General features: G+C 47.7%; 1 protein-coding gene across 2 annotated transcripts in view; it reads left to right on the top strand.

Annotated features, from left to right (window-relative positions):
- Positions 1–15,973, top strand: part of SPOCK1 (SPARC (osteonectin), cwcv and kazal like domains proteoglycan 1) — a 558,187-nt gene that overhangs the window by 412,855 nt on the left and 129,359 nt on the right. For both annotated transcript variants that reach the window (XM_065873450.1, XM_065873451.1), the window contains one exon: positions 3,480–3,606. In XM_065873450.1, coding sequence (XP_065729522.1) covers positions 3,480–3,606 — 127 coding nt within the window. The remainder of the gene's footprint in view (positions 1–3,479; positions 3,607–15,973) is intronic.

The raw sequence follows: 15,973 nt of genomic DNA, 5'->3' as shown, positions 1-15,973 counted from the left end.
GGTGTGGCTGCCCCCAGTACCAGCCAGGCTGGGATGGAGTTAGGGCTCTGTGGCCAAAGGGAAGGCTGGCAGGACCTGCCTCCTGGACGAAATTGCTCGTGTCGCCCCAGTTGATGAATGTCTCTGACATTGGGAATAGCAATCCCATCAAGACACCTTCATCGGATTTCACTCTTCATTGACTCAAGAAGTGAAATATCTTAGAGCCAGAAAGCTTAGTCCCTTGCCTTGACTGGGTTGGTTATTTTTTATGGTTTGCACTGAATTGTGGGGATTGAAATATACACACAATAACCAGGGAAGTTATACCTCCTTGGGCTCACATATACTTGTACATTATTTTGTGTAATTTGGCCTCTGGACAGAGACTATAGGTTTGGGTGCCGTCTCCGCTAGGGTCCTAGTGGGGTAAGGAACACCTGGGTTTGCCTGGATATAATAGGTATGTTTGTCTCATTAGAATTGGGAAAACTCAGAATGGCTTGGCCTTTGTACCTCTAGTCCCCAAGGCATCCCAGGAGAAGTCAGACGTGGTTCCTCCTGGGCATAATCCATGACCACCTGGCATCAGGTATGAGAGAGAGCTTTCTCCACTGCAGGTGCAGAGTCAAGGACAGTGTTTCATGGGGATTTTATTTATAAAACTGAGCCCTGATGGTGAAAATACAGACGCCAAAATAGGGGAATTAAAATGGTCCTAGAGCAGTGCAGTCATTTTCAGGAAAACTTCAACCTGACGGATATATATGGAGGAACTTGGCCATATTTCTTTGTGACACTGAGCAGTTCACTTCTGCTATGTGTGTCCAATTCCTCATTTATAAAATAAAGTTCTTAGACTAGATTCATTTTAAGGTATTTTCTGGCTCAGATAGTCTGTGATTAACCGCTAGTAACCGCTGCAGTGGTCAGCACGCAGGGTACCACCCACTTACCCAATAAGGATATATTGAGCATCCTTGATGCACCAGGCCCACTAGGAAGCACTGGCCAGCTTCACCTCTTTGCCTGCCCTTAACGCGCTTGATAGTGAAGTTCAGGTCCAGAGACGGGGATAACCCACCACTCGCTGGTGATTAATAGGTAGTTCTCTATCTTTTCCTCAAAGCCAGTGGCTCAGTGCTCACTTCTCCCTTGTCTGCCTTTGGCTGAGCTCCTTCAGGCTTCCTTCCTCTGGGGCATCACTGCACACGGTTATGCCTGCTCCAGCAAAGCTGCCCCCACTTTGGACTTCATTGCCGCTTTCTGAGAACTCAAAACAAGAATTGCTCCAGTTGTGGCAACGCACGCTGGGGACTGACCCAGGAGAAGGGCTGCCAGACGCCAGAACTGCTGCCTGTATTTGCTCTTTCATTATCGGCATCAGACAGTCTGCTCTGCGAATGATGATAAATGTGTGGCGTTCTTCTGAAGGAATCACGTCCTCTGAGATTAACCCTGTGCCAACAGCCGGCTTGTCCGCTGCATGGCATCCCCTCCCCTACAATCCCCTTTTCAGTAGTCCAGGACACACCTTGAAAGAAGAAAGTGTGTTTGGTTAAGGATAGTAGGAGACCTCATGTCCATGTGATTTAGAAATGCAAACAGTAGATGTTTTTATTCCAGACAGAGAGGCAGGGACAAGGTGGGTAGCTGCTCTGGAAGCGGGGAGATGTTGGAGAGAGGAGCCCCGGTGACAAACGTGCAGGTGCCCCAGCAAACGTTCAGGCTACTCATCTAGGTGGGACTGAGATGGGTTGAGGAGGAGTCATCCCTGGACACACTGCAGCTGTGTGAATGTTACCACGCACCTAGCCTCCCGTTGTCTCCATCACTGTGGGCAAGGCTCTTTGCCAACTTGGCTTTTGTTGCTAACGTTAGGAAAATGAGTCATCTGGACCAGGCCATCTCCAAGTGCCCTCGTAGGACTTCCTCTACCAGTTCATTGGTCAGACAGGCTCAGCCCTACAACCCGTCCAGCCTGCGATCCCTGATGGCTCCAAGTGTTGTGCTGTGGGCACGTGGGCCTCCTCTCGATGTCAGCCTCCAAGGCAGTTCCCCAAACAGACCTTCCTGCTCTTACTGCCTCCCCCACATCGCTGGGGCAGGTTTGAGGTAGGATAAGAACCAAGTTGGTGGGTGCCGTTTCTTTCTCACTTTGCTTCATTTGGAAGAGGGTAGGTTATGTCAGATGCCAAACCCCAATTCCTGAGGAGCTGGAGATCCGTTCCACACCTGGCAGAAAAGATGTCCTCCTTGGGCCCCGTGAGTTCTGGGGAGTTCAGCACCATTCCAGACCTAGGGCTTTAAAATTAAGTCATATTTCTATGGCAACGGTACTTATACCTCCATCTTTTGGGGCAAATGATAATGATAACAGCAGGTACCAATTTTATTGCTTCCTATTTTCCAGGCATTATACCGAGTCGTTTACATACATCAGCTCATTTCAATCCTCATACCATCCCCTTGAAGGAGATACTATTCCCAGCCACCCCCCCAGCCCCATTTTACGGATAAGGAAACTGAGATTTACAGGGTGAGATATCCTGCTGCAATCACACCGTAAGAGGCAGAGCTGACTTTTGAACCTGTGTTTTCTGACTCTAGCGCTCGAATAAACACCTTGCAGGACTGCCAGAGCAGAGCACTTCAAGGGCACAGTACCCGCCTGATTGATGGGCAGCTCACACTCACTTGTCCTCCACCCAGAACTCGCCCCTCAGCTGGGAGAGTGGCTCTCAGTGGTTTGCTGGGAAAGCAGCCTCAACTAAGAGAGAAAGGGAGGCCGTAACTGCAGGCCTTTATTTCGGTGGTTTATGATATGGTGATGGGGTTCCTTCTGTCGACATAAGCCATCCTAATAGCACCATTTATCATTATGACAAAGGTTAGGATAGGGGAGACTGGAGCTGGAATGAAAGAGTAGAATTATGATGATTTTAGCAGGTGAAAGTGACATCACCTCAGAACCGGGCTATCGAATGGCAAATTGAAAGCCGGACTGAAATTGCTTTAAAACGTATCCAGAGATGGTTTTCCACAGCTGTGATAAAGTCATCTGGTTGTGTTTGGAGATGCATTTCTATCTAGACTGTTCTCTGAGTTGTCTCTGCACCCTCCCACTTGGAGACTGCTGGTCGGCCCTGGAGGCGTCTGAGGCTCTGGGTGCTGTTTGGGGGCACCTGTGATCTGCCACACCCCAGATGGGGCGCTGGGGAAGCTGACGGAGTCATTCTCTCATTGTCTTTTTAGTGTGTTGTGAATGTCTCTTCAGGGCAATAAGTCATGTGTTTACAACATTTTTAATGGCCACATTGCTTTCCTCCATCCATCTGGTGGGTTGAACCTAGGCTTTTGGAACTGTCTCCTGCCCACTGTCAGCAAGTTGGTACAAATCGGGGTGCTGGCCAGGGGCCTTCAGGATGTGCCTGGCTAGGAGGAAAGACCATGGAGACTGGAGCTTCAGTTACCTTATGCCCTCTTTTTTTCATCCTCAGGCAAAAGAAGGGGAATGTAGCCCACAGACACTGGGCTGGACCTTCGAATCTGGTCAAGTGCAAGCCCTGTCCCACGGCACAGTCAGCCATGATCTGCGGCTCCGACGGCCACACCTATACATCCAAGGTCGGTCTTCTTCGTTCTCTTTTTTGTCATCAAAAAGTACTCTGTGTCTGTTTGTTCTGACAAGGCTCTCTGGGCCAAAACTGGGGCCTGTGAATCTCGGTGGACTTTGGGGCTTGCCCTTGAGAAGCTGCCACACGAACAGACTCTTTGGCCTAAGAGACAAGATAAACGTATTCTCTCCTATGTAACTGGAGTGATCAAGGCCTTAGGGGAAGTGTGATTCTGCGAGTGGTGTGTGATCCTGAAGTGAATCTAGGCCAGCTTCCTGGAGGAGGTGAGGAAGTAAGCTGTTCCAAAGCTCAGCGGATGGGGAGCAAAGATATGAGGGAAGCCCAGGCTGCCTGCCTTACAGACAGCATGGTGATAGGGAGGTGTATGATGTCGGCACACATTTAAGCTGCATTTATTGTGTATCTAGAATGTATCCAGCACGACACCAGGACCTGGGGCTAGAGAGGCTGCTGTTCCTTTCTCTGGGGACTTCAGGGCTTACAGTCTAATGTGGGGGGGCAGGGTTGCTAGTATGGTGACAGGTCATTTTAACTCAAACCAGTGAAGAGAAAATGGTTTCATAGAAAAAAGGACTAGACATAAAGTGGGTCTGTTTATTCTTACTGGAGCAAGGAGGAGAAGTTTCACAGAGGAGGAGCATTTCATCTGGGCTGTAATAAAAGGAATTGCAGGCAGGGAAGCAGGGATCACTAGGGTGGAGGAAGGAGGTGACCATTTGTTCTTGGAACTACAGACAGTGTCCTCGGGCTAAGGTTGTCCATTTATGTTTGGGAATGGGTACATTTCGGTGGGATAATGAACAAAAGAAACCACAGAATCGACAAGGGTTTGCTTATTCTCTTATTCAACAAATATAAATCAGCACCCGCTCCCACACGCTTAGTGCTAGGCATGGAGAGTTGTGTGTGTGTGTCTGAGACAGGGTGGGGGGCGAGGAGTGGGTCTCTGACTCTCCCATCCCCTCCAGCCAGAGCTGCACCGCTTTTATCTCTCCTTGTTTTCTCTGTAGGGATCATTTGCAGAAGGGAGTCGGGGGCTGATGAGAGATGTAACTGGTGACTCCCTGGTCACTTGTGGCCACGTTGCCTTGTGGTCCTTGGGCTTGGGCCTTTACGCTGGTCCCACCTCTGTCCCTTCCCCACTGCACACATAGCTTCTGTTCTCTGCATCCCCTCACCGTCCTGACCTTTACACCGTGGAGATTGCATAGGCCTGGGGGTCCCTCACTGCCTGCTGTCCTCAGAAGCTTATTAGGATTATTACAAGTAATAATAATAATCATGTATTATTATTCACCGAAAGACTGAGTCATGTACTTTTATTCACTGAAAGTAGATTTTTATTCTCTCGGATTTTCACAGTTTTCTAACCAAAGGGAATATATGTAACAAAACGGGAAGCCAGAAGGTTCATCTAACTTGCACCCAGACCCGTGTAAGCTGCTTTAGGATATCAGTATCATAATCACTGCTTTGTAGTTCCTTTGTTCTTTCAACAGGTATCACTAGAGCCCTTCTTATGCACCAGGCCCTGTGCCAGGTGCTGGGGAAACTTATGATATAGTGGAAATAAAAAAGCTGGCTCTTCTTCACGGACAGAGTCAGTAAGCCATACCTCCCCAACGTCAGACCTGCAGTGTGAATTACAGCGCCTCTGCCCAGGGTCACAGCCAGAGCGTCCTGGCTCAGTCGCGCAGCCCAGCTTTGCTGAGTGTGCCTACCATCCCCGCTTGGCGTCTCTCCCTGGCCCTGAAGGAACCGCAGGCTTGCTTCTAACACCCTGCACTGTCTGGACTAGTGCATTTATAATAACTTTGATGACTCAGATCTGTCCCCAAAGGCAGATCAGGCCATCATTGTCTTTCAGCTAAAGCACAGCTTCTAGGTATGTGAACAATTGCCTGGAGATTCTGTTAAATGCAGGTTATGACAGAGCAAGTCTGATGTGGCGCCTGAGATTCTGCATTTCTAACAAGTTCCCAGGTGACGTCCATGCTGCTGGTCCACGGACCACACTTTGAGTAGTGAGGACTTTGGTTTTTATAGACACCTCCTAATGGGACTCTTTACCTCCAGTCTGCCTTTCGCCGGCCCCCCAAATCCATTTCCACATGACATAAGAGGTGAGGGTCATTCTGCATTAAAAGTCTGTTTGTACACCCCCCCCCACCACTTAAAATGTATGGATAGCTCTCCTCTTGCAGTCGCAACTAAGCTGAGACCCTTCACCATCAACAGCAAAGCCCCCCAGAGTCTGTCTCCGTAATCACCTACTCTAGACAGATCCTTCATTCGTTTGTCCAGCAACTATCTCTTGGACACTTGTCATTGTTCTAGACACTGTGCAGAGCATGCAAGGGCAGTGGGGAACCAGCCCGACGCCATCCCTGCTCACTTGGAGGTTATACTCTGGTAGGGGAGACAGACAGAAATAACTGACCAAACAAATAAATAGGTAACTTCAAATTTTGGTAACTGGTACCAAGGAAATACTTGTGGTGCCCTGAAAGAGAGACAGAGTGCTTTATAGCTTCAAATGCCAGCTACCCCTGACGCCTGAGCTACAAGGAGCAGTCGTAACCTGTCAGGTGTGGCTTGAGATGCTGCCAGTTGCCCAGGGAATGTCTCTGCAAATGTTTGCTGGTCAGGGCCCCCCTGCAGTTTGAGCAGGGAAGTTGGCTTTTTGTGTAAGAGAAGGTTGCCTGCTGAGAAGGCCTTTCTGAGGAGGTGTCCTTTAAACTCTGAGAGGGGGCATTGGTAGAATGTTCTAGATAGAGGAAATAGCATAGGCCGAGGCTCTAAGCCAGGATGATGAGTTTGAAGAACCAAGAGGTTGCCCTACTGGTGGCTGTGACAGTGAGGGGAGAGACGCAGGGGACGAGGAGGAGAGGGCAGATGTGAGGACAGTCCAAGAGGAGACATTCAGCCAAAGCTTGGAAAGTAAACAGGTGGTCAGGCAATGCCAGGCTTGCAGGACATTTGCTACTGTAAGTGCCTTCTTGCCCATGTCCACCTTAAGTGGCAGACTTAAGAGTGTGCGTGGTCCTAGAGGTAGAAACAATGCCTGTCTACCTTCACCAGGCACAGGACACACAGTGGGTGCTCAGCATCACGGATAAGAGACAAGAGCCTCTGAGGACTCCAGCTGAGAAGGAATGGTGAGATTCCAGTCTGTGCAACCCTTCTAGGATTTGAGTGAAGGGGTTGCAGAGAGCTTAGTGATTGAGAGAAATAAGCCATCCCCAGCCTGGGCCAAGTTGCTTAGCTAAACACCCAGCCTGGAGCCCTGGCAGAGAGAGGCTCTTTGCAATGATTCTGTCTTTGTGAAGATCCAGTTTGTGCTGTTCAGTTATTCCCTCCAGCTCTGGAGTGAACTCTCTGATCCTGGAGCCTGCGATTAGAGACGAGCCAAGAAATGTCAGTGAGTGATCAGGGCTGTTTGGGCAAGTGGCACGTTGCACATCAAACTCCAGCAACAACCTGCCCGCTCGCCTGTCTCTCGTTCGCAGAAGGAGCTTCAAATGCCAGCTCGCCCTGACCCCCGAGCTACAAGGAGCAGTCGTAACCTGTCAGATGTGGCTTGAAATGCTGTCAGCTGCCCAGGGAATGTCTCTGCAAATGTTTGCTGGTCAGGGCTCCCCTGCAGTTTGAGCAGGAAAGTTGGCCTTTTGGGTTAGGGAAGGTTGCCTGCTTACAGGTAGTGGCAACTAGCTTGTTTAAGAGGCAGGATCAGGATTTGGAAGGCTCCTTTGCAATGCTTTTTCAAAAGAGGAATGGCTTCCAGGTACTGCTGGGCAGAGCCCCAAAGTCTGCCCCAGCCTGTTATTCCTCTAGTGCCCTTGAATTCCTATACCTGCCTCAGTCCTGAGTTTCTCAGACCTGGTCAGCTGTCTTTTCTTGGAGCAAAAAAAGAGACCTAATGCCTTCTTATCGGAACTTGTAGTGCCTTTCTCCCCATCCTCCATGTGGGGTAGACTGAGGCCCAAAGAGTCAAGGGCAGTGGCAGAATTTGACACTCAGAGTCTCTTGCCCGGATATCTGTGATCACCTGCTTCCAGTTAAAACAAAGGGCAGAGGCTGGTGGAGGGGCAGCAGTACAGTGGAAAATGGTGTGTGTGTTGGTTTTTGACATTAATCTCCTAGCTTTCTATCCACTTTTAGAAAGTTGGCGTCCTCTTTTTCCTAAAGAAATGAATCAAATGACTCATGCTGAAGGCATATGCTGACTGCTCAAGACCTCTGAAGCCAAGACCAATTCTAAACCCTCGTGATGTGCAATGAGACTTCCTTCCAAGGGGGATATTTCAGACTGGTCGGGTTCAGTATTGGAGTGATTTAGCTATTGCCCCTAAACATATGGCCACTTCTTTACTCAGGTTCAAGGGCACATTTTAGTCTCAGACAAAGCTGTCACAGGACCACCAGTAGATGGGCAGTTAATAGAGTGAAGGAGTTAGCTGTTAGTGAACAAGTGACTTCCCATTCCCTGGAGTTATGGCCTTTTTTGGGTCACTGGGGTCAAGAAACAAAGGACAGGTGAGACCAGGATGCATGTACAACTGGAAGTGATTTGATGTCATAAATCACGTTCACAAAAATCAGTTTTGGCAAAAATATATTGCAGCCCAGTCCCATCATCATCAAGGAAATCTGTAATAAATAATCAGCGTCCTCCAGGGGAAGTGTTCACCCTTTCACAGGTGGATCTGAAGCCTGTGCGGAGCACTGACAGCAGCAGGGGGAGGAAGGAGCGTGGGTATCAGCTCTGTCCTAGATGCCCGGTGTTTGTCTTTGGCTTCCATCAAACAAAGCTTGCTTTCTGCTTCTGGGCCCTGAACAATCAGAAGCTCCTAGAATGGGGGTGGGGATGTATTTGGAAGTCTCTGTCTCTGTAGCAGGACTCTTCCAGTGTCCTGGCACCAGGGACACCACTCAGAGCTCTGTGACTCCCCCAGATCAAAGATAAAATCCGCAGGAACGCACGGCATCTTGAGGTGAAGGGATATAAGATGTTACATGGCAGTAAATGACTCTATATTCAGACTCTACAAAGCATAACTCACAAAAGATAAGGAACAGAAAACTCCCCTCTGGGAAGAGGCAAGTGGAGGCCAGCACCGCAGCTGGTTTGAGAATGTGGTAGAGACCCTGCCCCTCGACGTGGCTTCTAGGTAGTAGTAGAAGGATCACCCTTCTACTAGTAGAAGGATAAGGATCACCCTTATCGTTTAACTTGCCCTGATGTCACATTCTCCTGGCCAGGAAAACTGAAGGAGTCCAGAAATTCAGCAAGTGTTTATTGAATTCTTTCTTACTCTGTGTCACGCATTGTGCTAAGTCCTGGGGATACGACAGAAGACGAAGCCCCAGTTTTCACGGAACTTACAAGGAAGGTAGACAGATTACAAAGCAGTGTCCTTTCATTAAAATAGGTGTTCAGGTAAGGGATGTTCGGGGTGCCGCAGGACCCAGAACAGGGCCTCCTCAGCCAGTTTGGAGGGGTGACTAGTCTTCTTAGAGGAAGCGATGGTTCATTGAGATCTTAAGGCTGGAAGGAGTCGCCTGGAGTACAAATGGAGGTGGAAAGTATAGAAAGTTCATTCATCAGAGGAAAGAGGGGGCCGAAGAGATGAAACAAAGCACAGACCCTCTTGAAGGAACCGGTGAATGTGTCACTGTGGCAGTGTCTCATGGAGATTGGGGACAGGGGGTTAACTCGACACAGAAATGAGGCTAGAAAAGTGTCAGGGGCCACTTTCCCGGGGCTTTGAAGGCCAAATGAGGGGGTTGCACTTTACCCTAAGAACACTGGGGGTCTTATTAAGGACTTTTATTTTTTTCCACTGGCTTACACTGGCTGCAGGATGGGAGTGGTTGGGCAAGCCTGGAAGCCTGGGGGCTTGTATTGTGGTTGCAGAGATGGATAGGAAGCAATCTGAAGTGGCATTCAGGAAGTCATAGCTGGACTTGGTGACTGTCTCAATTTCAAATACAGAGAGTCATTTTAGCTTTGAGCTCAGCAGAGGGACATCTTCACCATCTGGATCCCAATGGGACTTGAAGTTGCTCTTGCCAGCAGCTTTGTGGCCTCAGCCTAAACCAGAGGGACCCCGTCGTTTGTGAGTGCTTTTCCTTTCTCTGCTGTTATCCACGTAGAAAGATGAAGGCTCCTGGGGTCCTAGCTGCCAATTTCTAATTTTGCCTGTAAGAAGGGAAGCGTCACCGTGGCTGATGGAATCTGGCCAGCCCAGGCTTCCGGTGGGCAATCTCAGCTTTCTCTCCCGTTGGAGGGGAGAGCGGTTTGGGAAAACTGTGAGCAGATCTGGAGTGGTGCTGGGGACCTGGAAACTCAGAAGGTGACAGGAGTGGAGGTCCCCGCTGCTCCAGGTTCTGGCCCTGGTGGGTATCTCCTGCTGGGCCTCTTTTAATAGGACTTCCTTGACATCTCTCCCCCTGCACCCACCTGACCAGAGCTCAGACGTCAGGCAGAAGCTGCACGGCCTGACCTCTGAGGGGAGGGTCCTTGGAGTGGCCCTGGGAGCCCTGCTCACCTTGCTCGCTGGCATCAGCCCGGCTGTTGGGAATGGACAAACAAGCCGGCAAACACCCGTCTGCTCTGCCCCTCCTCCCACGACGTTTAGTTCATTAACAGCTGTTAAACAATTAGCAAATGGCTCATTTCTGTCTCGAGGCAGAAGAGAGATGCAGAGTTAAGAAGCGCTGTGAAGGAGGATGGTTCCCCTCTGTTCTGAGTGCGCACACGCGAGGGAGGGGGAGACAGAGCTTGCCTTACAGTGTTGGCATTCCTTTCAGCACATTGTTGCTGCGGATTATATTATTTTCAGAGTCGTCTTAATAGTTTCGAACAATTGCCACCAAGTAAAGGTCATGTTTGAAGTTCTTGGCAAATGGAGACTCAGTTGGCCGGCATTTCCCACAAACAGGCTGTTCTGAGGGTCAGAGCCAATCCAGGGCATGGATTTGTTAAGCCTTCTCAAGACAGCGTCGAGCTCGGTATGTCTTCTTAGTCTCCCCAGACTTTTATGGCCCTGCATCCATGACAGGCGTGGGTGGTTTTTATGTGCGGCTCCTCGTCTTTGCTTTCTGGCTGAGTTGAGGCTGTCGGTGTTCTCAGGGACATTTTTAGATAGCCCTGCCTCCATAGAACCTGCTGGGTGAGAATTGTCTTCACTTGCAAACGGCTCATTGGCAAGGGCCTCACTTCTGACTAAGCAGAATAGAAGATGATTGGACACTGAGGTGGAAGGCTTGCGTTTGCACATTTTGTGCATCAGGAAACTGGAGCCCGATGGCCATGGTCGTGGCCCCAGGAACAAGAGGTGTAGCAGCAATTAGGCAAGGCATTGGATACTGCCACCTGGGCAGCCCTGTGGAGGGCCAAGAGGTAGTAAATACCCCGCCCACATCCTGCATGCTCTCAGGTGGTAGGGGGGGAGAAAAAGGTCGGGTCGTGTGCCCATAGACCACGTGGACACCAGTGGTCTGATGCGGGAGTCGGGTCATAGACTTCACTATTTTGATTTTCTGTTGCTTAGGAAAAGCTAACACAAGAGGTGTTATGACGTTGGAGACGTACTCAGTGGCATCTAACCCACTCTAAGCAAGTTTGTTTTATACATTAAACAGTGGAGGTAAGGGGACAAATTCCCCATGGCAGATGCCCCAACTTTGCTTTGCCCACTGAGGCCTTGTTCATTTTCATTGTCCTTTCTTCAGTCTGCGGTAGCCAAACATCACTGGATAATGAGAAGCTAGTGTTCATAGTACGAAGACCCTCCACTATCAGTTTAAATAGAGTTCTTGCCCTTGTTTGGTTGTTATCCCCTTTTCTCTTTCACGGGGTTTTTGGAAGGAACAAGTATAAATAATATTTAAGATGTTTACTCTGTATTAGTTCTGGCTGCTCTAGCAAAAATTCAAACGGAACAGAGGCTTGAACGGGATACAGTTTTATTTCTCTCTCACGTAGACATTCTACAGATAAGCAGCCTGGGGCTGATATGCTGCCTCCAGACTGTCAGTGACCAGCATCCTTTACCTTGTTGCTCTGTCATCCTGACAGTTGGAACTGTTGAGCTTCTGCCTCTTCGTCCAAGATGGCTGCTGTGCCCCAGCCAGTAGGAAGGAGGCGAGGAAAGAGGCACAGTCTGGAAGTCGTGTGCCATTTCTGCTCACATCCTACTGGCCACAACTTAGTCACAGGGCTACACAGAGCTGCAAGGGAGGCTGGGAAATGTAGGTTTATTCTGGGTAGCTCCGTATCCAGCTAAAATTTGAGAGTTGTGTTGTTATTAAGAAGCATAGAGTGAATATTGGAGTAATCTAGCCGTCTCTACCATAGTAATATTTTAAATAATGACAGTGACAATAAGATGAAAAAAATAGTACTCCATTGTTGAACATGTATTAGGTACTGTGATATCGTACTAAGTGCCACAGTATTATTTTACTTCCTCGATTGTTCCATCTAATTCTCACAGTGAACCTTTGGGGTAGGGGCTATGAGTAGTCTCAAAGAGGAGAAAGCGGAAGCTGCAAAACTTTGTCCAAGGTCAACACAGGTCTTAGCAGCAGAGTAGATATTGGAACCCTGGTCTGTCTGGTTCTCGAGTGACAGTCTTTACTTCTACGAGGGAAATGCCATCTGAAAAGTAATATAAAATACCAGCTGTATCATCAGGATGCTTTTGATTTCAAGTGACAGAAACAGAACTCAAACTTGGCTTCATCAGAAAATGAAGATTTACTGGCACAGAAGGCTAGAAAGTATACTGGGGTGGGCAGACCTCAGAGAAAGAAGGGGAAATTCAGTGTGGAAATTCTTTCTCATCTTTGCCCATCTCTGCTTGGCTTCATTCTGCCAAGAGGCTCTCTCCCCTTGGCGGGGAATATGGATTTTGACAGCCCCTGATTCATTTGCTTCTAGCCTAGAAACTGCAAAGGAACTTGTCAGTAGCTGTGTTTCAATCCCAGGGAAGGATTCCAATTGGCTGTTTTTGAATCATGTGCCCATCCTTTAATCAAGTACTATGGTAACATGACCCTCTTTACCCCCACCCTTCACTATGATCAAGGGTAGTATTTTTCACCAGAAGGAGAGGGAAAGAGTATTTACTGGACTGAATAAAAATTTTAAAGTAGTGTACTGCATAATCACCTTTTAAAATATCAAATATTATTAAGTATTTGTGTCATTAAAGGCTTCAGCTAAATGCCACTAGCTTTGGAGCCTGTAAGAATGTATTAAGGTGTACTGTGTTTCTAGGAGTGGTAGGCAAAAAGGAGCATATAATACATGTCCATACCAGACGTGTTAGTGATCTAGTTAAAGAGAAAAGGAAGTTCATGCAAAATAAAGTAGATTCAGCACCACTTCAATTCAGAAATCTTTTCAACCCTTTGGCCTAATGTTGTAATACTTCCTTCTAATCATGAGACACATCTGTCCTCAGTTCTGTTAAGCATTTCTTTCTTTTTGGAACATGCCAAGATAACACAGTCTTTTTGGCTCCCGAGGATAAACTTTCAGGTAAAATGGTTATTGTGACATTTTCAGAAAGCACAGATGTTCAAACACCGTCCACGGTGTAATGCATCCTCAGAATTTACGTGGTCTGTGTCAACATGCAGATTAGTTATGAAGTTACAGCAGAAGGAAGCAATTCAACTAAGTATTTTACCACTTATTTCTACGTTGTATACACAAACATGTGTTTAACCAAGATTTGAAGAATAGGTTTTCATGTCTTCTTCTCAAATGCCCTGAGTAGAATGCCATGTAATTAGTTAGCGCTTTTGTTAAAAGCACGTTAGGAAGAATAACCTTCTTGTCAGTTCTGTTGAATGCATAATTAAACCGTTTGATAAAGCAATTACCTGAACATGACTATGCTCATCCTCACCTAATCAGGAAATGAAACGAAGGATTAGGAAAAAATTGCAAAGCACATGAGATCATTGCCAACCAATCCTTTAGCAGAGAGAGGGGTCCCTGGCCAGAATGAATAGGCACAGTGCTATAAATCTAATTAAATCATTACAAAAACTTTTAATGAAGTTCAGGTTCATGTTGCTTTTGTTTTTCTTAAACAAACAAACAAACAAAACATTCCCTGTTGGCATACTGCTCAAGTGAGTATAGTCAGACTTACTTATGACATTTTTTCCAAGAGAACATTTCAGTACTAGATATGGGTAATGCTCATAGAAGCTGATCTCACTTTCTATGCCTTGGGCTAGGACTGTATGTTATGTCAGAGAATGAGGGAATATTTAGCTGGGTTAGAATTTACCATGAATTGATACCATAACTGCCTATTGAGAGATATGACTTAAATGATGCTCTCCCTTTTACCGTAGCAAGTTGGTGGTTTTTTCCCATTCTAAAACAAATGAAACTTTTTTTTTTTTTTTTTTTTTTTGCGGTACGTGGGCCTCTCACTGTTGTGGCCTATCCCATTGCGGAACACAGGCTCCGGACGTGCAGACTCAACGGCCATGGCTCATGGGCCCGGCAGCTCCGTGGCATGTGGGATCTTCCCGGACCGGGGCGTGAACCCGTGTCCCCTGCATCGGCAGGCGTACTCTCAACCACTGCGCCACCAGGGAAGCCCCAACTGAAACATTTTTGCATCTTTATATACAGTGCATGAGATAGAAATGCTTCATCCTTTGGCCAAGGGTGGCACCTTCCTGCGATGCTGGGTTCTGTCCAGTGAGGTGCTCAGAACAGCAGACCTTCCGCAGCAAGGAAGACCCTGTGTCCAAAAGAACAGTTTTCCCCAAGTTCTTATTGAAAGGCACTGGGGATTGCTTTGGGATGCAAACCTCCCCAAAGGCAGGCTATGCAGTGTCGGCCAGGCAAGAGATCAGATGAAACCGGAACCCAGGGACCCTGACCAGATTGATCAGATGAAGCTCCTTTTAAGGGTTTATTTACTTTCTCCTCTCCTAGTAGAGAGACCAAAAGATGCTCTTGGGTATAAGTGGGGTGGGACTCCCCAAAGGTGTCTCTGAGCAAGATCTGCGACATCTCTCATGTCTTCCACTGTTTCCTGCTGGGAGCTCTCCAGAGCAGCCACCTGGCCGGTAGTAGTAGCACACCACCACATGACCCAATTCCCTGGCACCAAACCAAGCAAAATAGAGGTGGAGTAGAGAGGATTCATCAGTCGTTTCTTTTGAACTTTAATGCACGTAACGGGATAGAATGGGTTGAGCCTCCCTTACCCACACCCACCTCTGCCAGAAATGGCGTAAACGCCTTCCCGGGATTTCAACTCCAAGGCTTTGCCTAAGCACCATCTCCTCAGTGAAGCATCCTTGAGCTCTTGGTCCTAGGATAAGCCATTTCTTTCCTCTGAGCTACAGCAGCACCGTGTGCATAGTTCTGCTGGAGCATTCGTTGTAGCACACTAGAACTGTCTGTAGATAAGTGTGTATATCCATCCATATGGTGAGCTAGAGATCCCAAATCTATCCTTTCAAAGAGATGAGCTTGTCAGATGTAAGAGAAATCCCTGGTTGGGGGGGTAGGGAGAAGGAAAACCAGAGTGGATACTGACCGCTTCCCTGTGGGTGGGGAGGTAAAGGGCAGCTGATCTAACCAAGAGGTTTTGGGGTTACTGCTGCCTGCAGACTGGAGATAGTGCCTTAAATGCTTACAAGGTGGGAAATTGCAGCTGAGATCCCACACATAAATCCATAACTTTCAGCATGCTTGCCCTGAGTTGAAGGGTGGGCTTGGTTTTTAAAACAATAGCATTCACCTTGAGTTAAAGGGTGGGCTCGATTGTTTTTAAAAAATTAAATATGCCTGTTAGTAAAGTGAGACAATAACACTTCTCGACTTCGGCCTGGGCTCTGGTTAGAGAGGGAAAAGATGACCTGCGAAACTTTTTAAAGAAGAACCTGCATTTATTCAGATAAGGCAACGGTGGTACACAAAACCTTTGATGACTGATATAGGACACAGATGTAAACCAATCAGAACAGGTAATTGCTGTTAAGGTGTCCTGTTGCTTACTCTGTGAATAGCAGCCCAAGCGTGTGGTTCCAGTTTACCCTCTTTGTGTTGGAAACCTGAATTGTAAGTTGACTTAAAGTGGCCCTGGCTATGGGATGCTCAAGGGCTCCTGGAAGAAGCATGTGTAAGTCCTCTCTGGAGGGCAGGACCATCAACTCAGGCTTTACAGGATTCCCTCAAAGTGCCAAACATAACTCATAATTCTTTAAAGCATAGAAGGAAATAAGCCACCATGAGCAAGAGGCAGCACAGATAAAAAATAGCAGAATTAGACCCTCCAAAACTTTGAGAGATGGATTTTTCAGGTACA

The sequence above is a fragment of the Phocoena phocoena genome, chromosome 3 (genome assembly GCF_963924675.1).
Source record: "Phocoena phocoena chromosome 3, mPhoPho1.1, whole genome shotgun sequence".
Taxonomy (NCBI): domain Eukaryota; kingdom Metazoa; phylum Chordata; class Mammalia; order Artiodactyla; family Phocoenidae; genus Phocoena; species Phocoena phocoena.
Note: the sequence above shows the minus strand (reverse complement) of the source record. Positions and strands in the feature narration are given on the sequence as shown.